This window comes from Equus asinus, chromosome 4, assembly GCF_041296235.1.
Source record: "Equus asinus isolate D_3611 breed Donkey chromosome 4, EquAss-T2T_v2, whole genome shotgun sequence".
NCBI classification, from domain to species: Eukaryota; Metazoa; Chordata; class Mammalia; order Perissodactyla; family Equidae; genus Equus; species Equus asinus.
Window position 1 is genome coordinate 101,013,265 of NC_091793.1, and position 26,688 is coordinate 101,039,952.

The window sequence follows — 26,688 nt, forward strand, 5'->3', positions numbered from 1 at the left end:
ATCAGGAAAAATAACTCACTCATGATTCTACCTACCAACAGAAGAAAAGACTTATCAATATTTTGGCATATTTCCTTCCAGTCTATTTTTTTAAATGCATTTTTGAGACTGTGTTGCATGCACAATTAACAAATATAATCCTCCCTAGTTTATGTTACAGTGTTCTGAAATTCCATATGTTTAAATGAATAAAGCAGAGCCAAAACAGATTTCTATTTATTAGGGTACTACTCTGAAGAACACTAAGTTTGTTGTCGCTGCCGCCACTTAGTGATAAATAACAATAACTTTATCGATTCATTATTTTAACACAGAATTTAGTTTGCTCCCTTCAATTTTTTCACTCTGTCCTAACTCCAGGAAAAGCTCGCTTCCTTCCTCAGGGTATGTCTATCCTATTTTAAAATTTACCAAGCTTTTAGAATGTGTTAAGCAAAGCGTTCTCTACAGACGTGAGTTTAAAAACAAACACCCACCAAACACCTACAGATGTCCAAGGACGAAAAACAAATGTTTATTTTTCTGAGTAACACAAAGACAGCATCTTTGAAAACCAAATATACAAACAAGACAAAAGGAAAGAATTCAGGAACTCATTACGCATATAATAATCAAATCTGTCCATTTTCAAGCAAATTAAAAGGAAGCATTGTTCATCACTAAGAGGATCAATGCTCTTTTTCTTCCTTTTCCAATCACGTATTTGAAGGATATAAAGAATACAAAATTGAAAGGATTTCTTTCCTGAAAGAGAAGGAAAATTCTGCTAACAAAAGTATATAATACAGGAAAAATTCTTTTAAAGTATGGTGTGATGCACTTTATACTTTTTCTTTTTGTTTTTTGTAATGTGATTCAGAATCGCATTTTAAGCTCCAAGTCCTTACCCTGGGGAGGCTGCCCCTACTTTCTAAACACAGTCCATTCTTAGAGGCTGTGTCAAGGTCTCCCAGGATCACACACAGCCTCCCAGGACCACCCCCTGTTGCTTGCTCTGTGGGGACATTAATAATAATAACACCTTAGAAGGATTAACAACAACAACCCTGTGGAGCGGGCATTATTGTCTTTACTTGACAGAAACTGAGGCTTAGCAAGGTGAAGCGAAAAAGCATCCAACTGGTAGAGCAAGAACTTAAGCCAGGGTCTTCCGATTAAGTAGAGTCATGGTTGAAGAACTTAAAACGTGAAATTTATTATTATTATCAGGGCTCAAGGAACAAGCTGAGAGGCAAAATTTTAAGTGGAAAAAGTAGGAATAATATGGTTTATAATTATGATTTTTTTAATAACTAGTTTTAAAAAATGAATTGGATTCCCCAAAGATAGAGTTGCAGGATTTAGCAAATACAAATACACAGTACCACACACTATTTGGGACATGCCTATACTAAAACATTATTTGTAGTTTATCTGAAATTCAAATTTAACTTGGCTTCCTGTATTTTTTTTTTTTTTTGAGGAAGATTAGCCCTGAGCTAACATCTGCTGCCAATCCTCCTCTTTTTGCTGAGGAAGACTGGCCCTGAGCTAACATCCATGCCCATCTTCCTCTACTTTATATGTGGGACGCCTGCCACAGCATGGCTTGCCAAGTGGCGCCATGTCCGTACGTGGGATCTGAAGTGGCGAACCCCGGGCCGCCGAAGCACAACATGGGCACTTAACCGCCCTGCCGCCAGGCCAGCCCCAGGCTTCCTGTATGTTATCTGACAACCCTAGGGTAAAAGCCTTCATGAAAGAAAAAACGCTAATAAATTACAGAGCTCCAATTCCCAAAGCTGAAATCTGGGACACTGTGTGTGCCACATGTCTTTGGGAGACAAGGAAGTGTGGTGGGGCTACAGCTGTTCCTGACTGGGCTTCCTTCTCTTTTTCCTGGTAGCAGACACAGCCCTTGACGCAAGACACCTAGCTTTCACTAACTAGGCCATTTAAATTCACTGCCTCAGAATTCCTGACCCTTCTCTCCTTAATACAGATATTGTGAAGATTAAATATAACTGAAGTTGGGAGGGGATATCGTAGATTTCTTTAAATATTTATTTATTGGCAGAGTGCTTTGGAAATGCATTCTCAGAAACTTGGACAAGACAGACTCTTCCGCATCACCAAGAAAGGACTTGAAAAGTACTACCAATATACGGTGGAGCCCAGGTGACAGCAGTCCCTCTAAAAGGAAGGAAAGAACAAAAACGAGAAATGTGTTCAAAGCCTGAAGTGAACTAGGGAAAACGTAGTGAGATGCCAAAAGGGGTGCCTTGCAGAAAAACTCGGTGATCACTGATGGGGAAGTCTGTACTCTTCAAATGGCTATGGATACACATTTAAAACAAAGTTACCTTGACTCATAAATATTATAAATCACAAAGACATCAAGATAGTCTAATATAAAAACAGGCAAGATCTTACTTATGCATACCAATTGAATTTTCTGCTACTTCTCCTTAAACCTCCAATCTCGGTTGCAGGAGTAGGTTTACCTCCTTTTAAAAACAACCAATTGGGACTGGTGCAGACAATGTTCGTTTAAGTATTTCTATGTACAACTTTAATCTTCAAACTTTAACAAAACCCAATCTACTCCACATAAATTGCTGTGAACAGAAACTGCTTGAAGAGGATTAATCAACAGCTTTGTATGTCATCCTCTAACATGGCCAAACACTGAATCACTGCTGAACCCTTCACGTGCAGCTACGCCCAGTTAATCTTCAAGGAAGCAGCTAACCATGTAAATCTACTTAAACTGAGGAGATAAGCACTTCACTCATCAAAAGTTGGCAACATTTAACAAATACAGCTACTAGTTGGCAAGATCCTTTGTAAAGAAAAAGAAATATACATGTATACACACACGAAAATTCTTGCATTCACTCCCCTACCCCCAAAACTCCACTGCACACCACTAAGATATATTACTTAGCAACAGAGGACCTGCTACATGCCACAATTTGTAAAAACCAAAGTCTATCACATAATTGAGTCAACCACCGCAAGAAAGCAGTTCCAAAATGGAAGTAAGGAAACACGAAGAGAGAAGTAGCTAATAAAAGAATTCAAAGGTAAATGGAAATATTCATTTTCTATAAATAAAGGCTTTTCAGCATAAAGCACTTTTTCTTTTGAAACACACTAAAATATTTTTGTAACTACGAAAGTCCTGATAAATGGTTTTCGTTTTGGTTGTGGGAGTGTGTTGATATAACAAGACTGGACTTGATTACGGAATATCATATAACTGAAAGTCACAGTCAACAACAATAGGACCAACATGCTTCTCCACTGAGACTTGAACCAACGATCTTTGTCTAGATACCACCTACTGGGTTATCACTCCGCTCAAAAGCATCTGACTCTGACCTGAGCCGAGCGGGTGTATTTCTAAAGCGCTCATATGCCTGTGATGCAGGAAAATCCTGTTTATCCTAGATGATGCCAGAGATCAATGCTCCCTGAGGCCCTCGACACACTACGTGGGGTCGGAGAGGGACAAGCACCACCCACCTGTGCTTTAACTGAAACTGGCCGACTCCTATACACGTAAAATATAGGAAAAGTTAAATATAGGAAAACTTTAAAAAGTTTTAAGAAGAAACTGGATAGTCATTCAGTGAAGCAATACTTTGACATCAATGCTGCTTCCAAATATCAGGAACCCACCAGCCACATCATCCATTTATTAACCTCATCCTTCACTTCCAACCTCACCACCTCTGTCCTCTCCCCCGCCCTGCCCCCAAAACATGGGAGGAATTTCCAAACTGGACTTCTGAGGCTAGAAGGGCGATGGGCAGGGATACAGGTGAGCTCTGGATGAGTTCCTATTGAGATGTACATGTAAGCAGGCAGGTGCAGTGTGGTGGTTTCTAAGAGGTTGAGTGCCAGGGTCAAAATCCTGGCTCTGCATTTTGGGCTGTATAGACTGGGCAAGTTACTTAATCTACGCCTCAGTTTTCTTAACCGTAAAATGGAGATACTATTACCTGCCTCACAGGACTGTCAAGATGACGAAGAGTTAATGCACCTAAAGGACAGAACAGCAACCAGCAGGCAGTAAGGTGCTCAATGACGGGTAGTTACTATTATAGATGTATAATACAAGTGTGATTCTGACTCATTATATTTTTTCCAAAGGTGATTTTTAAGTATTCCTCACATTCAATTTTCACCTCAGGCAAATTATCTGAAATCAGCTCTAACAGCTGATTACAAATTTCTAGATTGGAATCGAACTGCATTGTAACACCTAAAATTTACCAATTCTTTCATCAAAATGAACAAACTAATATGAACTGAAAGATGCGAGCTTAACACCACAAAATCTTATAAAAAGCATTAATTAGACTTCCCGTTTAGACTAAGGCAGGATGAGATCACAAAGTCACTCATGGTAACCAGGTCCCCGAGCTGGAAGTGTGCTTTCCCAGTGAATGGCTAAATACTAACAAAAGAAACCTTTGACTCAAATACCACTGGTACCCGGGGTCTTGTGTCTGTATAATGCCTACACATTCATTTCTTTCTTTGCCTATAGAAAAAAGAAAGTCTGTTTGTTTTTCTGATTCAGTCAGCCCTTTTAGTCTCTGAATCTAAGGAGAGCCCAGTGAAAAGAAGAGCATCTTATCAGCGTGCTCCAGACCAGCAGGCTGTCCCCCTCCACACACAAAACCTCTAGCCCCTCACAGCAAAGGGCCTCGCCCTCAGAGCTTTTCCCCCATTTCAGAGCTAACACCCCGCCGGGTTTTGACAACAAATAAATGAATACACAAGGCCCTTACATAATTAGCCATCTTTTCAGGTAGAGTGAGGTGGGTGGGGGAGGAGGGCTCCGGAGCAGAATATTTATTATAAATTGGCTTCATTGATGAAGTTGATGTAAGTGTGCTGGATCCGAGGGCATTTATTTTAAAGTGAGGCTGCATGAAGTGAGTTTAGAGATGCCTGCTTCTGAATCTTGACAATTTTAGCATATACTTCAGCCAAGTCACAAATGCAGAATTTTTTTTTTTTTTTAATTAAAGGAAGGGGCTTTTCTGAAGCCAGGTAAAAGCTCCATTGACTTGGAAAGCAAGGGCACACAGAGCAGAGTGTGTTTGCTGCCTTTTCAAGAGAAAGCTAACAAATAAAAGAACCAAAGACCAGGAAAACAATACTTTTTGCCACTGTCACTGTTAGACAAAATTAGCCCTACTTTCAGATATACTCATGCTAGGACATACCCCCCAAAAATGACTTAACATAATCAATAATCCTGTGAACGTCTACAGAAAAGCCAGCAGGCATCACTGTCATCTGTCATGATCTTAACAGAGGCACGGTCCGCATGGAAGGATACAGTTCACTTGTATCATTATTGGGATAATATCTTAATTGATTTGTCTCAGTGGCTAAGGATGTAGACAAGAGATTTATTATGGAAGAAAAATATCTGCAATAGCGTTTCTGTTTTCTCAACAAGCATCTTGCCACTGACCTCTAAATCAGTTTAACCTTTTCTAAACAGACCTGCACATTTTTTACATAATTTAAAGCTAGGTTTTGTTATTGCTTCTGCTGAAAGGCTCTGTGAGATTTATCACAACATGGCTTCAGTAACCTTTTAAAAACAAAGATGAAAAACAAAACAAAAGGCCGCAACTATAAGCTCCCAGCTCCACTCCTTCTCCCGGCAGGGGATTTTGATCTAACCACTAAAGTGCTTTTGGAGTTCAATCTGTTAAAAAATGTATGAAACGGTATTAAAATAGGAAAAGGCATGTGTATGACTCAGGCTTATCCAAGTATCTCGGCAACTAGGATGTCACAGGATTTCCCTGTGCTGCTTAAAACTGAAAACCTTGAGAAAGTGACAGTAGAAGTTCCTGTTTCTTTTTCTTTTCTTTTTTTTTAACATATATATGGGAGGGGGGGCGCGCGCGAACACACACACACACACACACACACACACACACACGCAAATTGGTCTTCCGGGTTTCCTACGAATCAGGCAGGTTCTTTGAGGTTTCGAGCGAAGATCGTTGCAGACCAACGTTACGACTTATGACCGTACTCTTCTACACACAAAGGTTTCAGAAAAACCCCAAACTTGTTGCAGAGCCAGGCGAAGCCCCCGGCCCGGCGCGCTCCTGCGCTCGCCGCCTCTCCGCCCCTTCCCCTTCCTCCACGTCCCACCCGGCCCGGCCGGCGGGCGCGAGGGCATCGCCCCTGCTAAGGTCACCGGCCCGAGCCGTCCCAGCGGGCCGCCTCCTTCGGAAACAAGGTCACCGCCCAGCCCGGTCCCTCCGCGGCGGAGAGCGGGGTCCGGCCGAGCGCTGCCGCCCTTTGTGGAGCGGGGCCGCCGGCCTCCGCGCGGCATCCTGGCCGCCGCCTCACCTGCTTGCGATAGGGCGTCCTGCAGTTGCTGCTGCCCCCGGGGTTGCCGCTGCTGCTGGGGAAGATCATCGCGGCGGGCGCGGGCGGCGGGCGCGGGCGCGGACGCGGGGCAGCCTAGCCGCGAGGGGGAGGGCGCAGGGAGGGGGCCGGCCGGGGCCGCGGCCGCTCCGGGAACTCCCTCTCGCCGCGCGGCGGCGGCCGGCGAGGGCTGCAGCTCGGGGCTGACTGCTCCTCCGCCCTCGACCTCCGGACTCGCCTAAAAGTGCGGCGCGGCGGCGGCGGGCGAGACTCGGGCAGCTCCGGCGACCGCCGCCCTGCGTGCCATGGACGGGAGTTCGCGCGCGGAGCTGGCGGCGCCGCGGACTCTGCCGGCGGCAGCGGAGGAGCAGAGCCGCCGCGTCCCCACCTCCCGCGGCCTCAACCACCGCCCCGAGAGCGCGCCGGCCGGGGGCGGGGAGGCGGCCGCGCACCGCCCCGCGCCGCGCCCGGGCCCACCCGCGCCTCCGCGCCCGCCCGCTGGGCGCCGCGCCCGCAGGCCCGCCGGCCGGCCGACCCCCGCGCGCTCCCTGCCGGGCTCGGGACCGGGGCCGGGGCCGCGCGGCCCGGGGAGCCGCAGGCGCCCCCACTCTGCTGCAATGGTTGGGTCTGGCTCCCCGCATGCCGCACATTCCTTGGAGTAGCCACCCCCCTCCTCCTTTCTTTTTTCCCCTCGGCTCTTTGCCGAAGCACCAGCGGCAGCTTTGCGCCCCTGCTCGAAGCCCCTTTTAAGGGCATCGCTTCGGGGATCACTCTGACACCTGGGTGGGAAGCGAACTGGTCCCAGGTCTTCCCTCTTTTCTTTCATCCTGCCAAACTACTTCCCCCCCCGCCCCCCCTCCCAGAAAAGGTGCGGACGATCACTCCTACTTCAACGAACAAACCAGCCCTCCATCAGACCCCGTTCCCCCAATACACGCTAAGATTTTAGCAGAGAAAACAGGTCTCCACTCCCCATCCCCTCACCGCAAACGCACACGGTTAAAGTTCCATGCTTCATCCCTATGCCCGAGTTTGCGAGCTTACCTTCAAGATGCCAGTATCACAGCGAAACTCATTTAAGGCCATCGGTTTGGTTAGGCTTCCTGAAAACTGGAATAGTGTAATCCTTCTATAGGTTAATTATCAGATGCAACACCAATGTGTTCTATTCAAGGGACAGAGAAACTCCGCAAAAGAGGGACAAAAGGAGGAGGTAATTTCCTTTGTTTCCCAGTTGAAATGATCTAAGGCAGCTAAAGAGGCCCCTTTTCTGGATCTCCTTTGCGTTGGTCTATGCAGCCTAGAACCTGAGCAATGCAGAAGGCTTCCACAGCCAGTCCCACAGGCAGAGCCCGCTGTCTCTGGCTAGGCCACTAGGACAGGCTTGCCAACTTTTAAGTTGGCCTGTTCAACTGTGAGTATTACAGGGTAATATCGTCGCGGTAAGTCTAACACCTTCTTGGAAAGGGCCATCTGCGATGATAATGAAAAATCCTAACTTGTTTAAGAAGTGAAGGCACTCCACTTCTGGCTCCCACAGAAACACAAAGTATCCCGTAAGGAAATTGAGTCCTCCAGCAAAGCTGTGGTCATTCAAGGGTTTTTTTTCCAGCAGCAAGAAACTGAAAAATATCCATCCTAGATATCCTGCTGGTGACTGAGTGAGCCGCCTCCTTACTCCGAGGTGCTGCCAACATTCCCAGCAAAAGTGATGAGAACTAGCAAGTCTCAACCTAATTAAAAACAACCATATACACAAAGTACACATATAATTCCTAATTCTTTTCATGGAAAAAAAGCAGCAGCAGCAAAGGAACTTATTCTAGGCACAGTGCTAGGTGCACAATGGGCAAGTAAGAACTTGCTAAATAAAATCCACAGAAACAGATCTGTCCTTTAAAGTGATTTAGTGAACACAGCACAGCTGTGTGTTATTCAGTTGTGTGTTATTATATACGCTAGAACTACTTCCTGCAACTCCGTGCATTTACAATTTGGCTGCCTCTTTGCTGTCTTCTCTCACTAGGACCTTTTAGTTATTGAACACAGGTATAAAATATAAGGTTTAAGGCAGAACTGTTCAACTCATACGTTCCTTCTCCTGAGAACTTAATACCCAAGACCCCAGCAGTTCAGACCTGTCATCTATGGAAAAAATTCCACATACAATGTCAGTTGTCATGACTGGTTTCTTAGGAAACCACAATCTAAACCACAAAAGAACAGCATAGATTAATTTTTCTATGGCTCTGCTGTAAGGTCATGATACTTTGGATATTGTTCTATTCTAGAATGCTAAGACTTGATTTGATACGCTGCAATAGTTTTACAGGAATAAGATGAGATTTTAAGTGATAATACAATTTATATTAGAATACTAAAAGAATTCTAATACTAGATTCTAAAATATATGAAGAATACTAAAAGAATATTAAAAGGACTCTAAGAATAAAAAAGATATCTAAATATCAAAAAATGTAGTGTTCTATAATGGTGAATGCATAAAAGGAATGAATACAAAGTATCTATTTTTAAAAACAACATCTACCAGCCAGGATTCAAAAGTTCCAGACTTAGGTAGGTGCTACCCTCTGAACTAAGTAAAGTATTACAAGAAAGGAGAAGACAGATCTTCTACCCTCAAAGACTATAAAATGTAACAGTCACTAAAGCCCAAATGATTCCAACATAAGAGAAATAACAGAAATATGACACCATGTGTATATATATAATCAATAATAGATATTCACAAGTGCTTAGTTATAAGTGATTACAGGGATAGATCCTGGTGAGATTCATCTGGGAAAGCTTACTGACCTTTGAAATAAATTGTTTTAAAACAGAGAAAGGAAGGAAACATTCCAGAGAAACTGCAAATTATCGTGGTAAGAATAAGGGCTTTGGAATCTGTCCTGGAGGCACTCATCCTCTTTAAAGGGAAACTGAGACTTTAAAGGGAAACTGGGCTGTCCCACAAGCCTTCCTCCGCCAGCTCAGCGGGTGGGTAAAGTTGTGGGAATCTGACCTAAGGGCAGCCAATCCACAGACAGTCCAGTGACCTATGACATGTCTGGGAGTGAAAAAAAGAGCAGAGCCAATCAGATTCTCATCCTTGGGAATTTGATTCAGAAAACTCCAAGAGCTGAACCGGTTAGGAAAGGGGCAGAAAGTCCAAGAGTGCCAGGGGGTAGAGTTGGGGCCACAACAAGCCAAAACCATATGCAAGCCAAGGTTATGAGGAAGCAGAAACTATGAGTAAACAGGAAGCTGACTGGCAGCAAGCAGAGAGTAGAGCAGATGCCAGGAGCGGGTGAGCCATTGGCCATGAGATGATGGAGGGAGCATCAGTCCCTAGAGCTGCTCTGGCTCTGAAGACTGACAACAGCCCCTCCAAGTGCAGAGTGAACCCCCCCAACCCCCACCCCACTTCAGATAGTTTAACTATCTGGACTTCGCAATCCAAGAAACAAAATTAAAACAGCCAAACAGATCTGGCTCATTTCAGCTGCCCACTTACTGGCCACACGGCTTTGGGCAAGTTAGTGAGCCTGAGTCCCGAACCCCTCACAAGATTGTCTTAAGTATATATACAGTGTACCAACAAAAATGCCAAACTCAATAAATGGCAGCTGTTATTATTGTTTTTCCAGGTTTTATAGTGGTGGCTTGTAGCTTTAAGTGGGTGAACTGTGTAAATAACTGATGCTTACTAAGTCTGGCTGACCATCAACGAGCAGGAGCAGCGGCGTAGTTGGAATTGACAACAAGTAAAAAGAGCAAATTTAGGTAAGGGGAGGCTGCTTTTTTCAATAACTGTTGAAAGGCTGAATGAATATGCTTTCTCAGGCTGTGTATACCACAGATTTAACTTTAAGCAGTTAAAAAAAGAAGTCTGGAGAAAGGTCTGTTCCAATAGCCTAGGTGCACTGAAGTTTTCCTCCCACGTTTGTTTTTGTCTCATTTCCTTTGAAGAAGTTATGTGTTGGACCAGGGCCATTTCTGTATGAATGGCAAGACTGTGAGCAATATCAGAGGTCACACTCTGTAAGGCAGGAGGAGTACACCAATGAGGGTAGTAAGGATGGAGCCATCAGGACATGCAGAAGCCTGCAATCTTGTAGAGGAGATGCGACTTACAAGCTGCAACTTTGTATAACTGGAATTTGAGAATCTGAATTTAGAAGACATTTGTCTCATAGAAACAATTTGAAAATGAGACTTTCGTTTATAAATCTTTCACGTCTCATTTCACTTTCACAACCCTATGAGATTGGAACAGTTATTCGGCTCCATTTACAGATGAGAGGAAAAAAAGTAAGCCTGGCTCACATACCCATAGAGCTAGTATGTAGCAAGCAAGAGTTAGAATCTAGACCTAGCTAAGGTTAAAAGACTGCCCTGTGCTCTTTCAACTCTATAATGTTACATCTCCAGAAAGCCTTATAAATAATGCTCCATTTCCCAGGTGAGTACTTGTAAGCCCTACAGCACCTGGGCTGCTGTACACTAATAATGCAAGGCATTAAGTGATAAGTGCCAGCCAAGTGGTCTAGACAATTATGTGCCATGGGAGTCCACGGGAGGGAGGGATCAATACAGGATATAACATGGGCGTGGGAAGCTCAGCTGTATAAATGTTTTGTCTGAGGGACGTTCAGAAAGAAGCACTGTGCAGATGACCAGAAAACCAGAACTTGAGACAGAGGGCTGCTAGGAGAGTAGATGTAGATTTGGGATGATCGCTGCTGAAATCACTAATCGATGAACTCCCTGAGAGGGGCAGACGATGAAGAGCTGAGAGGCTAGGGGACCTCCCCTGACTTCCAATACACACATTACTGAGCCCCAGAGAAGAGAGGAGCCTTTGAATGAAATTACTACAAAGAAAGTATGGTGAGGAAGCTAAGCTTTGAAAGAAGAAAAAAAAAATGGGGGCAGAGAAGATGTCCAATGAGATAAGAATAGAACACCTCTATCAACAAAAGAACACACTTACAGCAGGTTCTCTCTCTCACTGCTAAAGCATTTCAAGCACCATTTTTTTATTTGGGTCAAATTAAAAACAGAACAGAATTAAGAGGAGAAATTCATTCGACGTTATTTCAAATTACAATCTTTAAAGAATAAAATATAACTGTATAGTATTGGTTGGTCTAAGCAGTTCACACTAAAAAATTGTTTATGTTTAAGAGTCTCTAAGTTTAAAAGCTCACAACGTCTCTGGCTCCCAGCAAAACAGAAAAAAAAAAGAGAAAAAATATGAGGTCAGCAGATTCTTAAAATTTCTGTTCTTTCCTGGTACAAAACAGAGTTGATAAAGTACCCTATTTCTAAAGTAGCAGCAATATTTTCTATTATTTACTATTTTGCTTTTTAAAAAATCTACGATTCTTATTCTAAAGACTCCCTAGACACACATAAAATCCCATGTATATAAAAATGAAACCACTCTAATAAAATAAAACCATAGCTCTATAGCTAGAATCCTAGAAAGTATATAGAACAACATAAACATAGCTATCTTCTGATGAGTCTTACCAGAAGCAATAATCCAATGGTTCTTAAATCTACCCTGGCGAACAAAACAGAAGAAATGGGCTTTGCCTTACTGCTACATCTCTGTATGGACTAATAAATAATAGCTGCCATTTACTGAGTAACTACTATATTCCAGGCACTTTCTCAGCATGTTCCTCTCTCTTTCTCTCCTCTCTCTCTCTCTCTCACACACACACAGTGAGAGAAGAATGATTATCCCATTTTACTGAGGAGAAAACTGAGGCTAAGAGGTTTAAGTAACTTTCCCAAGGCCACAGATTCAATACATGATGGAGCTGAGGTTTGAACTCAGGTCTTTCTGCTTCCAAAGTCCCCTGCCTCCGATAATACTAATGATAGTTATTATCACTATTAGCTGTGGATCAAGTACAAACTTAAGAGCCCAAGCCTAGGTGTGCATCTTGGCTTCTCCAGTTACCATGTATGCGACCTTGGGCAAGCCACTTAAAAAAAGGATATGAGGGGGGCCGGCCCAGTGGTGTAGTGGTTAAGTTCAGCATGCTCTACTTTGGCAGTGCAGGTTCATGGGTTCAGATCCTGGGCGCAGACCTACATCATTCATCAAGCCATGCTGTGGCAGTGATCCATGTACCAAATAGAGGAAGACTGGCACAGATGTTAGCTCACAGCCAATCTGTCTCACCGAAAAAAAAGGATATGGGATTACACTGAATTTCCATTCAGTTGAATATGAAGGCAAACTCTCCTATATTAGCATATATCATTAATAGTACAGATATATATTCTGCCCTAACCTAACTCCTAGATCTCATTTAACTGATGGTCGCTGAGATGTAACTACTCTCTTGCAACTACTTTTATTTTCTGGGATAGTTGGTAGGATGGAGTTGGGAGAGATGCAGAAAGAACTATCTTGTAAAGGCTGGGATGGTGATTAGGTAAAAACTATTTCCATAAGCCTAAATGGAACTGAGAACATATTTTCCCTCAAAAAATAGTGGAAGACCATATTAGTGATTAGCTTTATTATGGGATTCATAGATGCTTATAGTCAACTAAAATCCTAATCACCATTTAGGACATTTCTATGGCAATGGATGGGTGCCTTGATCCTCTATATTTTTTGACTGTGGAAATCTACTATTGGAGATGTTATTCTCCATTCCTATAGTACACCTACAAAAAGTAAGTGCTCACTTTTAGAATACTCCAAGATAATTCAATGAATTTTCCATGACTTATAGTAAGACTTACAAATCACAAAAAAAAGATATTATTAGGTAATCTTTGCTACTATGGCTTCCCTAAAGAGATGGAAGTAACATAACCATCTACTGTATGGGAGCAAACTATGGGTAAAAAATAAGAGCTGAGGTGAGGAAGGGAGTGGTTGATGTGCTGTGGAAACAGCTAATCACATCCACCTCTTGCTACATGACCTGGGAAGAGACAGAAAGTACTTAGGAAATCGACAGAATCTGTGGAAAACTAGAGCCAAAACAAACAAACAAAAAAAGTCTTTAAATCATGGAAAAACAAAATTCCAAACCTGGAATGACCATCTCCTTTCCATGAGTAAAAATAACTTTTCAAGTGACAACTTTGACAGTGCAGGGCCAACAACTGTACCTGGGACAACAAAACCCTCATATAAGATAAGAATGACAAAAGGTTATCATAAGACATTCCTAAATGTCCAGGGGACATAACCAATGTCTATCCAATATCAGGGATCCATAGCACAAGTTAGGTCTTGAAGCATTCAAAACCGGCAAGAAAAAAACAAAACAGTTACCCTTCTCTTCAGTTGCTAAGATTACCCTTGAATTAGGTCTATTTCACCTGAAGAGGAGGATGATAGAACAATTACCGACATCCTTTAAGTAAATGAGAATGCTGAAAAGCTTTTCATTTTCCACTGAATTATCAATGTAAAGGTTCAAAGAAGAAAATACAGAATTAGGAATGCATTTCTATTCAGCTGAATATGTATGAAGGCAAACTTTCTAACATAAAAATATTTAGTTAAGAGTACCGGAATGGGCTACGGGAGGAGCTTACAAAAATTCCCCACCCTAAGTGTCTTTAAGAATGACTAGTTTTGGCTTATCTAATGCACTTAACACATGGGGCAATCTGATGACAGACCTGTGGCAAACTGATACTCCCCAAGCGAAGAGAAGGCGAATGAGGAAATTCTGATGTTGCCATGACAATATGACTGATCATGACATCAGTAATTCTAATTCCAAACTATAAAGAACACTCCCAGAATGCTGACAACATGCTAAACAGATCCTCCCAGAACCACCCCCAATCTAGGATTGGATCTCGTGGCAAATGTGGTGCTGTTTCAACCAAAGAATTATTAAGCATTAAAATCCTGTGAGTTGGAGAAAGCACCAGGGGAAAGAAGTAGATCACTTCTGAAGATATTTTTCAAACCTACAATATATATATTACAAATACATGCACATATATATATTCACACAGAGACAGAATCAAGGTATAAAAATGTTACAATTTACAGAATGTTTTATTATACATAATCTCTTAAAGTCTCAGGCAAGGAATCAGGGCAGGCATTCTCCACGTTCTTTGAACAGGTGAGACAGGATCAGGTAGGTTAAACAACTCGACATAGGTCATGAAGCCTGGAAGTATTGCATCTCAGGGCTTGAAAGAAAATAAAGGGCCAATCTCTGTGCCTGGTATATAATAATCATTCAATAAATCTCAGTAATTGTATGAAAGCTGCTGTCTCCCCTTGGACACCTTGACAAATAATAAATTCATTCCATCTATCCATATTTAGCCATATCTATTAGAAAGTTCTTTGTTAAACAGCCTCCAAATCTGAACCTATCCATCACAGGCCTGCCTCAGGACTAGAGTCCATGTCTCCTGTGGATTTTATGGTGCTTTTCTCTGTATTCTACACTGCTCTACCCAGAGAAGTGAGCACTGAATCGGCTCATTTTGAGCCTTACCAATCTTGTAAGATTGTTTAAACAGTCTCTAAATCCCTAATGAGTTACTTAACCCATTGTCCTACACATGGTAGGTTTTGTTGGAGGCATGAATGAATGAGGCAAGCTTTCTTATATACACACACACAAACAGCAGAAATGATGATTTTCACCCTCTTTTCAAAACCATGATTATCTGAAGTTAGAAAGAGCTGAATGTAAGAAATGGAGTGATCAGATCTTAAAGAATAGCTTTACAGATTATATTAAACATGGTGAATTTGCATCCTAATCTTTAGATCACATGCTTATCACAAGAGGGGTTGTAATAAATGCTGCATTTTGCATTTGTATGTGGCTTACTAAGGAAATGAGATTCCATGAACAAATGGTTTCTCTTGACCTCAACTGCTACTGTCAGAATAAATCTTCCTGCTTTACTTTTTGGGGGAAAAGAGAAATGTCCTACTCATCTCTCTGAGACCAGGTCTCCTACAAATATTTGGACATAAACTGTATGTCATGCAATCTAAGACACCACTGATTATAAGATGGTTGACAATTACTGAGATGTTAACACTTGAAAAAAATGGACAACAGTAATTATAAGACATCATAAATTATAAGATGCATCCTGATTTCAGAGATGTTGAAATGTGAAAAAGGGGAGTCTTAGCATCTGTGCAATACGGCATACAGGTGCATGAACACAATACATGCAAATGCAGACACGTGTTCTCTTTATTCATAGCCTGGGCTCAAGAAAAGGATTTTTTCAAACATTCATTTTTAACCTTCCTAAGGAAACAGAGCTACTAAGTGGTTACAAGTAAATGGATCACACACTCAGTTTTTCCAAGGAGATCTTGTGTGGGCACAGTCTCCCCGAGTCAGAATGAGAAACAACCCTGATCTTACAAGGGCACCCATCACAAAGGAACAAGCTGAGCTGTCTGCTTCCCTCTCAGCCATCTCCTCACAATCACATTCATAGTGTTTTAGATATACAGTGCACTTATAGAACAAGAAAGGTTAAAGGGAGATGAACCTAAATCTCTATATATTTATCAGACTTCTCCACGCTACACTTACTGCTATTAGTGCTTTAAAGCTGTCAGGTGCAAACATAACATGAGAACATTCGTCCTGGACTGTTACTTCTTTAGCAAGTTGTAGTCACACACACATATGCACATGGACACACACACACACTCAGAAGACCGGTCATCAGTGCTGTTCTGGCACACAGCATCAAATCCAAACTACGAGTCTTACAAACAGATTTCCATGTTTTTGCAGGACCTGGAGCGCCAGTTCTCAGTCTGCCTAGGGATTCGGATTGGAAAAGTAGTTTTTACATAAATAAGGTAAGTCAGATAAAAAGATATATATCTGAAATGGTTATCACAATCCTTAAAATTGATAAGAAATTACAAAGTGAATCAAAAGCAATAACTTAGCAGGTAAGATGACCCAGTTACAGAAAAAGATATAAATGGTTCCCAGTTGAAGCAATGACTATTATTAGTAAATGCTAGTATCTGATATTTCATATTTGTTCAGGAACTAACTAGTCCCCTTGCATTTCCTCCTTCTTCCTTGTGCAACTTTCGTTTTAGTCATTTCACTGCTGGTGTGAAAATTAAACCAATATTAGTGAAACAAACTGGTCAGTTTATTAACTGACTATAGGTTGGTCAAATTGAAGCTTGGAGATTATCTATGAATTACATTATCTGGAATGTTTCCCTTGTTATATGGGAAAATTATGATTGATTTCGCACTGAAAATTATCTTACGAGAATTACTAACACACCAGATCACTAATATATCCCAAGCCTGTAACTTAGAGCCGGGCACATATTAGGCATTAAAATATTGGTTCAATGAATGTATAAATAAATGAATACGGGGTATCTTCAAAATGCACACAAGTTCCTATTCAAACAGATGTTATTATTCCATAAAAGTAAAACAAGCTTACGATTTTGAGATATGTTAATTCAATGACAAACTGTAAATTCCAATTTATTAGCCAAACTTCTTCACTATTGAGGAGTATCAATTCCAGGTACTCTCACTCATGATCTCTTGAGTGATTTGAAAATATATTCTATTTTAGGGGCTCTTTCAAGCAGTCTTAGAATTCACTTAAGCTATTTACCATGACATCATTAAGCATATCAAGCTACAAAATATTGCAAATCACTGTAGGGACTGGTTTTCCCTACTTCTGTATCTATCTGTCCCCTTTATTTTAAAAAAACATAATTTTACTTTTTGATGACTATCAAACTTTTTAAAGTAGGTATACAAAGTTTTGTAATTGAAAATCATGTGGTTTGTTTTATTCTATCACATAACATTTTCAAAAAATTCTATCAGTAAGTAATGGCAAATTGTTGATAATTATTGTAGCTATTCTTTCTCCTTTAGCGTATGTTTGAAAATTTCCGCAATTAAAACATTTTTAGATGATACCAGGGTACTAAAAGCCTTGTGAGTTTTATTCTTAGAGGATTCCAGAAACAAAGACAAATTGATTCTTGCTGCTCTAACATCTAGAAAGTGAGTACATAGTTGGTTATAAGTTTTCTTTTAAAAAACTACTTTATCTGCTCATTTTACCCTTTTCTCCATGAACCTCTTCTAAAAAACAAAACAGAGTAAGAAAAAGAAACATTAAAAAAGTTGATCTATGAGACTACAGTCTGGATAATATGAAGGTGACAGTGAATCTGTTAGAAAATGCTACAAATCCAAGTGATTAAACAGATAGGATTCAGCCAACTTCAACATTGGACAGTGAAAATGCAGAATGTCTAAATTAGCAGCATCTCTATTGTTCTTACTGACTCTCTTTTCTTTTTCTCTTTTATCCGTTAGTTTCCTCAAGCTAGAACGGCTTGGAACCTCTTCTGTTTCTTCCTCTGACTGGTCCTTATTTATGCCAAATCATTGTGTACATTGCTTCCAGAATTATTCTTTATGACCTCTTTGGCCATATGATACTACTTCCCAAAGCTCCCACATCAAGTGCAAATTTCTGAACATCACTTGTAAAGCACTCTAGTTTCTAACTCCTTTCTCCCTTTACCTCTTCCAGCTACTATTTGTGTTTTGGCTGCCCATGAACTCACTCTTTTCTGGCTCTGAGTTTTGCCAGGAAACAGCCTCTGTTTTTCCATCAGCCAAACCACATTCATCCCTCCCTCTGTTTACTTTGTTGAAATCACAGCTCATGGTCTACCCCCTCTGGGTTTTTCCTACTCTCATCCATTTTCTAAGACCTCTCACTATATTTTCTAAGGACTGTAATAATGCCTAAATTAGGTCAACTTAGTGTCTTTACATTATAAACTCTTCTACTGACGAAACCATGGCCAAGATTTACCATGTGCTTTCCACTATTTACTCTATGGAAAGGCATCCTGTGAGAGCTCAGCAAGTACTTATTGACCCGGCTTCACTATAAATCAGTTGTTCTCAGCCTCTTTTCCACTCCAGCACACCTGAGGAATACCATTTATTCCCATCAGTCACTGTGGCTTACTTTTACACGACTCTGAGTCAGAAGTGATGAGAATATACACTCCTATCCTTATCTGAAAAGCATTGTTATAAAGAATGAACCAGAGAGTGGTTATAGGAACCCAGAAAAGATAAGTATTTAACTTCAGCTAGCTAGCTAGTGTGTGCTTGTGCATGCTCTCTCTCTCTATATAGTAGATATATCTATATCTATAACAAATATATTATAGATAAATAATATATAAAGTACATGAAAATTATAGCCTCTTGACCTAAGAGGGCTTGGGAATGACTAAATGTTTTCTTGGCTGAGCATGTATTTATTAAAACCCAAGATGGTACCAAAATGTGTTTTACAATGATTAAAAGCAGCTGAGAATTACTTTTCCTGATGACACAACTTCCCTTGAAACTCCAGTGGTTGAGTCTTCTGTCTTTCCCACACAGAGAGGCATCTGCCTTTTCCTTGTTCCTCTTCAATGCAAAACAGCACAGTCCTTGAAATGTACTCCATCGATCCACTGCCATTTATAGTATGGAGTAGCGCACAAGGCAAGGGCTTTCAATAAAAACTGCCATGTTTGAAAGACAATTCTACCACTTGCTAGCTTAGCAGTCTTCGCCTAAATCTATTTAACTATTAAAAAAAAAAAGGGAAAAGATAATAATACCTCACCTACAGAGTTTTTGGGAGAAGCAAATAAGACACTTCAGTTTGTTAAATTACAAAGATCAGTTATCATCACCTACTTACTTTCAGCCCAAATTTACTTACCTTCAGATAACTTAGCACATAGCTAAGAGCTTTTCCTAGGTGGTATCATTTCATCTAAAACCCCAACCTTACAGGTCTTGAACTCCATTTCAAGAAAACCTGAATATTCACTTTGCTTCAATAACTAACATCAGTGCATGTCATCAAGTCTGAAATTCCCATTCTCCCATCTATTCTGCACTCTTATTAATAAAAATAATAGCATCAGATAATATTTTTTGAGTGCATATGTGCCAGACATTGTTATAAGTATTTTACAGGCACTGTCTCATTAATCTTCACACCACCATTATTCTCTCCACTTCCAGATGTGGAAATTTAAGCTTCCCCTTCATTCTTTTTATTCTCCATTCCTCTATCAGGTCATCATTATCACCACTGTCACCACCATCACCCTTCCCCAAATTTCACTTAATTCCAACCAATCTAAATTCCCAAATCAAGCAACCCAAGTTTGTTATTTCTGGTACGCAGGATCCACAGACCTTTCATTTTGTCTTTAAGATGAGCTCTTTGACCATCAGATTTTTCTATGCCTCCTCCTGAGTTGCTGACAACTGCAAATCATAATTATGCTTCTTGGCTTCAAGAAAAATTCGCTTAAGCTTAGCATTCATTTTACTCACTTCCAAGTGGCTCCCTACCCCATCCCACACAGAATTAATTCCAAACCTTTTATTTTTTTCCCTCAAACTCTCAGTATTCACTGCCAAATGTTAAGGTAGAGATCATGTGACATTATTTACATGAACTTCCCTCAGTTCTTTCTCAAATATATATCTCTATATATTTTTTTCTTGGCATTCTTCTCTACCTAGTAATAGCAATGTTCCTAGTTCTTTTCAAAATATAGGTTTCCATTTCTATCTTTGATTTCAAATGAACTTCCCTATTACTTCCTCTGCCCCACACCATCACCTCTCTCCCCAACCCAATTTCTGTACTGGCTTTCTTTCTTTCTTTTACTTTTCTCAGCTACTTAATATTTTTTTTTTTACTATAAAAGTCATACATTAATACATTTTCCTTTCAGAAATAAGAACAGCAGATGCAATGGCCTTTTTTCTCTATAAACTAACTTGCTCAAGTCTTCTCTATCCTAAGAAAAGGGAAATGCTTTCTTTGATTCTCAAGCTATTTTATTCCTTCTTTCCTTCATTGCCAGAGTTCCTCAAAGGGCCATTCATCAGTGGATGTTTGCATGTCTTCTCTTCCCATTCTAGTTACAGACCACTATAATCTGGCTTCTGCCTCCACCACTCACCCACAACTGCCTCTTGATCCCCATCCAACATAATTTAGTTCTGTAACTCACCTTCATGGAATTCCAAGATGTCTACTCTTTTGGTTGTCCTCCTTTGCCCTCTTTTTTTCCCTGCTGAGGTTCATTTCCATATATGAGTTCACCCATGACTAGCACTTCAATAATTACCCCAAACAAAGAAGTCCACATCTAGAGATTCAATCTTGGCCTTTCTCTAGAAAACCAGACCCATGGTTCAAACTTTCTTGAGCCTCTGTTTCACCCGGTCAGCAGTCACTGCTCTGTCTCTCTGATGTCCCCACTGAAATTTACATGCTCCCTAACACAGCCACTTGTATTGTACTTTGGTTGTATCTGTCTGTGCAGTTCACTGGGATGTAAGCTTCTCAAGACCTAGGGGTCCAGCTTGATGTCTTGCACACAGTTATAGTTATATATAGTTTTGTCTATAGTTATAGACAACAGTTATTTTAAATTTACTGACTTATGAGTCCAAGAAAAAAAGTACCATTTTCATAAAACTAAAGAGAAACTTTTCCTCACACTCATGAATTTGTTATCTATTTTATTTTTGTTTTGTTTTTACACAGAAAGTCTTCAGAATCTGAGAAGCACTTCTTCTCTAATAAGGTAAAATATTCTCAAATGCGTTTGAGAATGCCGATCATTTCCAAAGTGTAAGAGGAATGAAAGCCCCATTAACTGGTGACTTTGGGCATTCACACTTTTAGAGGAGGAGCTGAACAACTGAATTTTAAACTGCTTTTCAGGTTCTGCAATTTTTAGTTGAAAATTTTTAAATGAAAAGAAGAATTACACATTGGGGTCTAACTGTGTCTACTGTCTATTCATAAACTATCATACAAATGGCAGAAACTAGCAAAGATTTTATTTTACAGAGTGAACTTCAGAATCTCTTTTTCATATTAAAAAAAAAAAAAAAGCCAGAAAGGGAATGAAGAATTGAGAACGCTTTTCCTGGTGTTTATTTTTTATTTTATTTTTTCCAGTTATAAGATGAGTAAGTTCTGGGGATCCAATGTATTCCTGGTGTTTATTTTCATACCCTGAGCAAACAAAAGGTAAAAGATGAGCAGCTTAGGAAGGCAGAGGATTTAAAAAGCAAACATAAAAGGGATGGTTGCCTTAAGATAATTAGGAATTGATAATCTATTCACAGACAAATAATTAAGATTAAGATCTGAAAGCCAAAAAAAAGTAGTCTTCAGACCCATATTAGAGACCTTAATCTTGGTTCTTGAGTGGAATATGGTCAATAAAATGACTGCTGCACTTCTTGGCATCTGCAGTTAAATTACCTCCATTGCCAATAGTATGTGTAGCTGCCTAAATGGGGCAGCATGAAGTGGGAGAATTTAAAGGCGCGTCTGTCTTTCAATGGGATAGTCTAGACTCTCAAGCTTAAACATGTACATTTCTTCAATGCCTCTGTAAACAAAGAATTTCACACTACTATTACAGTGAAATCTTTTTAACCCAAAGGGAGACCATCAAGTCTCTTAAAATTTTCAAAATGTCTTTCCTCTTCCAGCTGCCTTTCAGTTATTTTGTATGTGATTAGCTCATTTAAAGTTTGATTAAAAGAGACCATTACTTTTTTTCTCCCTAAAAATGTTCCTTATCTATTCATTCAAACAACGTTTACAGGAAGCCTACTAAAGTCAAACCGTTGGGTGCTGTACAGAGGGGGGCCATGACTAAGCTGAATTTGGGAGGAGCAGAAACAATGAGACAGAGGACTCATCCCTTGTAATGGTGACTCACAGGGCAGGGATTTTCAACAACATGGAGACTCAAAGGAGTGGAGGAAGGAGATGCTGGTAGATAGCAAGAAGCCAAATAGCCAGGCTTAGAAACCAGCGAACAACAGAGAAACTGGGTGACAGAAATAGTGCAAGTTCAAGGGATAAAATTCAAAGCTCCTGCTCTGGAATTTGTGCCTAGAACTGAGAACAATCATCTAGTTGGTCTCCACAAGGCCCACGGCCATTATGGTTCCAGCCAATCCCAAGGCCTGGAAGGCAGCTTTCCGGGGTTCCCCTGAGGTCTGGTCTCCTAACTGTGCTTCTGATGCCCTTATATTCTTAGAACAACCCCACTCCCACTACTTAATACAAACAGTAGTAGGTCTGTATCACTTGCAATCAAAAGCATCTTGCTAAACAAATACTAACAAAGTGGTATAATAAAATGCTTCTTGGAAGTTAGCACTTAGCAATAAAGTTATTTCAAGAGGGAAATAATTTCATGTCAGGCAGCACCACCTGCGTATTTAAGACAAGTTACTAAATTATTTCCATTTCTTTCAAATCATTTATTATAACAAAATTGCCCTACTTGCACCTACCTGATCAGCAGGTATTACATTCATCTTTCTTATCAACCTGATTACAGTATCACCTGTTGTCCAAAGAGCAAGCTTCTCATATATAATCTGAGCTGTCTCAAATTCTTTAAAAGGAATGACAACATATAAGCTCCCCCTTCCCCCAAAAAACACATACAAATTAAACTGCCCTTCATCAAACTTAAAACATGTCTCTAATGTTTATATATTTCAATGTCTCTAAAATAAACTACCATTTGATATATAAGAGAGAATGTTATTTGTTGCAAATCCTTCTAAAAAGTGTATATATGATGTATTGTTTAAGTAAGTCTCAGGGATTCTATTTTGCTTTTCAGTGTATATATGTTAAATCAAATGAGGCACTTTTTTTGCTATTAGAAGCCAAGAGATTTTTGATAAGATGGCCTTAAGGGTTGTGTTATATTTTAGGAATGAGCACTTCCTGTCCAGATTTGTGCCGCCGCCTCATTCCTGGTGACTTCTAAACAAACTAAGGTCACAGTGGCCTCTCTTTAATTAGTATCTCACTGGAGGGAGGGGAACATGTCAAGAGGAAAAGAATGCATGAAGACATGATAAACAAGGTCTTCGAGATTTGGTCAAGGAATGAAAGAAAGCCAAGCTTCTTCTTTGTTACCAAACTACAGCTGGAAATGGTTTTGATTCCTACAAATTGAGAAGGCTGGAATTTTTATGTATGTTTGTTAATTCTGGCTTAATGTGTTAGACTTTCTCTCTATTTCAATTTGGTGGCCTTGATTCGTTGTTTAGAGAGCAAAAGAGTGATCCAAAAAGAAAACAACTGATTCAGTAAAAACTCTCCTATCTAAGGTATAATCCCACTAAGGTTTGGCAATATTCAAGTTATATTGACGTATATTTTCTTTCTTTAAATTAAGTAGTATGATATGTAGGAGAGTAAAAGTCAGTAATACCTACCTAAAAGATATTTTTAAAAACAGATATTAAATAGCTAAAACTGTACCTTTCACATACATACATAATCAACTAATCTTATGAGGCTAGGAACAGAAATTCTATTTAAATTAGGCTCACCACAATGAATGAATGAAACTGAAACAAAAATAAATTTGCCTGAAACTCAAGAATGACACAATTTAAAAATTCTGAAAAGCCTAAATATACATAAACATATGTAGAAACTCTATCTATGAGTGTCTGTAATAGACAGACATAGATTCCATACAAATATAATTCCACAAGGGAATTATATTTTCAAAATACCAAAGAGTAAAATTCTGGAAAATTAAGATGCTCATGTGTATGAAGAAGCAATGCTTTTAGATTATTAAATCTTCAGTTAAAAAAACCAAGACTGATTAACAGTTCCTATTGGGTACTATTTACAAGAAAGCACCTCAGCAGGGTGCCCGTGTCCAGTTTCATAATCACATAGTACGCTCACTCTACAGGATTACGTTCCAGGCAAGTTCACATGTTAAGTTGAATTTCCTTCTCTTCAGGAAGTGACTTTTACTCAAGATTGAATACAGCTGTTAGCACAAACCACTGTTCCAAAAACACTTCTACGAGAACTGGAAGAAAACACCATTTTAAGAATTGCAAATTCACTTTCATTATTCCAAATCTGTGCAACTAGATGGGAGGGAAATCTTTCGTCTCCGTTTGTTAGTTAAATTCGGTTTTTATAAATATTCAAAAAAACCATGCACGGTGGTTAAAAGGTGGCTATAAGACTTTCCATATTCTTCTGTAGCCTATATATTTTAATAACCAGATGACCAGTTTGTTTATAACAAATTTAGTGCATTTTTTTTGTTTCAAAAATCAAAGTTATACTAATACTTAAGTTTTTGTAAAATTTCACTCTCCAATACAACTTGGTTTTCTCTCTATATTCACAGAAATGAAGCCTGGCAAATAAAGTGGGCCTCAACAGAGGAAATGCTGCCAGCTAAAAACACCGGATGTAATCGAGACCACAAGAGACACTACTCGATTATAAATGTTGAACGAAAAAGAGGTACTGGAAAGAAACAAAGTCTAACTTTTTATTGGACGGTTTAAGTGTTTTCGTGAAATCATAGTAGCTCGTAGTTTACTCCCAAACAAAACAAAATCTCCGGGAATTATTGTGATAATGCTACGTTCCACTTTCTGGAGATTTAAAAAGAGAAAAATCTATGGGTCCTTACCTACCAGCCCTGGCCATTCTGCTATCTTTGTGGGCAGGGGAAGAGAGGGATGCCAGCCTCAGCCTGCCAGGTAAGACAATGCACTGTAAGTAACCTGGATCAGCTTAGACAAATAGTAGAGAAAATAGCATTTTGTAAGCATATTTTTTCTGCTAGCATTACAGAAAATGTCCTTCTTTAAAGAATTGGAATAAATCTGTCTGTGAATGGACAGGTAACAGAGTGAGTTAACGAGCATTATTAACTCTCTTTGCTGTGGGGTGGGGATAGGAAAACTTCATTTACGAAGTCCTGGTAGCTGTTTTTCTATTCCCACCCTTTGACGTTGGGTTTCCTTTTGCACCGAGCGATAGTGATAGCTATGATGAATATTGTTTCCCCACCCCGCTACGAAAATCCAAATTTGAACTTTTTTAAAGAGGAAGCATAAGGCTTTGGTACCTCTGGGGGTTTTTTTTGTTGTTTTTTTTTTTCAGTTTGGCTATTAGTACTTTCCAAGTTTCACATTTCAATAGCTACCTATTGCTCTCTTTCTAAAGATTTTCACAATTAAATACATTTATCTGTTCAAAAAATAATTCTTGAGACAAAAATTTAAAATTCAATTCAGGGATCAAGACATTTTAGTTGTCCAAATACAATAATTTTTACTTAAGACCTTGATTGATGGAAGCAGTTAGCAATTTTTATACTTTAAAAGTTAACAGGAAGTCTCCTTTCCATTTTTTTTCATATAATATGATCAACGTTTCTTAGGAAGGTGAACATTTCTCATAAGAGACGAAAGAATCTACCATAACTCACGCAGGAGAAAGCATATATCTTAGTAAAAGCCAGTCATTTTTGAAACTGTCTTGTGTTATATATGTCAGCCATCTTATTATTTCAAGCAAGCTCTTTGAAAAAAAATAAAAGAAGATCTTTTGCCACTAGAGGGAGTTCAAAATTCTCTTTGTATCAATAAATGTGTAGAGTGCATTTAGCTTCTGAAACAATAAAAAGAAAGATTGTCGTACGTTCCTTTTTTATTAAACAATAAGACTAAATCAGGAATTATATTTTTAGGGGATGCTTTTCCTCTCCAACTAGAGTAAGTACAGTGAATACATTCGATGGCTATTATGCAGAGAACATATTAAAAACGACTCAAAAATTTTAATCTCTGGAAGTAGCCTAAGTGAAGAGTTTGATTCTAATTGCTTATTTATTGAGAAGGGGATCTTTTAATTTATCAAAGTTCAATAATAACTGTGGGAGAGTGTTCCAAAGATGGCCGTCACAATCCTTCCCATTCTGCACATGCTTTCCCACGGCGACTCTGCCCTCCTTGGTCAAGAGCTGGAACCTATTTTTCCTCCCTCCGAATATGGGATGGTCCTGTGATGGACCAGAAGAATGCAAAAGTACTGCTGTATGACTTGCTGGTCTAGGTCTTAAGAGGCCTTCAGCCAAATGCTATGTAAAGAAATCTGGACTGGTCTGCTCTCCAGATAGAGAGCCCACATGGAGAGAGAGGTCCTGCAGAATAGGAAGCCAGGTAGAGGGGAACAGAGGGTCTCCAGCCAAGAGCCAGGCCACCGTGAGGCATGTGAGTGCAGCCATCTTGGACATTCCATCCACAGCCAAGCTCCCAACTGCGTGCAGCTGCATGAGTGACCCAACATCATATGGAGCAGAAGAGCCACCCA

General features: G+C 39.9%; 1 protein-coding gene across 20 annotated transcripts in view; it reads right to left on the bottom strand.

Annotated features, from left to right (window-relative positions):
• RBMS1 (RNA binding motif single stranded interacting protein 1) overlaps window positions 1-26,688 on the bottom strand; it is a 206,781-nt gene that overhangs the window by 122,715 nt on the left and 57,378 nt on the right. For 3 of the 20 annotated variants that reach the window (XM_070507957.1, XM_070507959.1, XM_070507956.1), the window contains exon 1: window positions 6,376-6,827. The exons of 7 other annotated variants lie outside the window; for them this stretch is intronic. In XM_070507957.1, the coding sequence (XP_070364058.1) occupies window positions 6,376-6,444 (69 nt within the window). In that variant the 5' untranslated portion in view covers window positions 6,445-6,827. Of the gene's footprint in view, window positions 1-6,375; window positions 6,828-7,437; window positions 8,075-26,688 lie in introns of those variants that run through there. 10 more of the 20 variants (XM_070507962.1, XM_070507954.1, XM_070507961.1 and 7 more) reach the window with 10 other exon arrangements.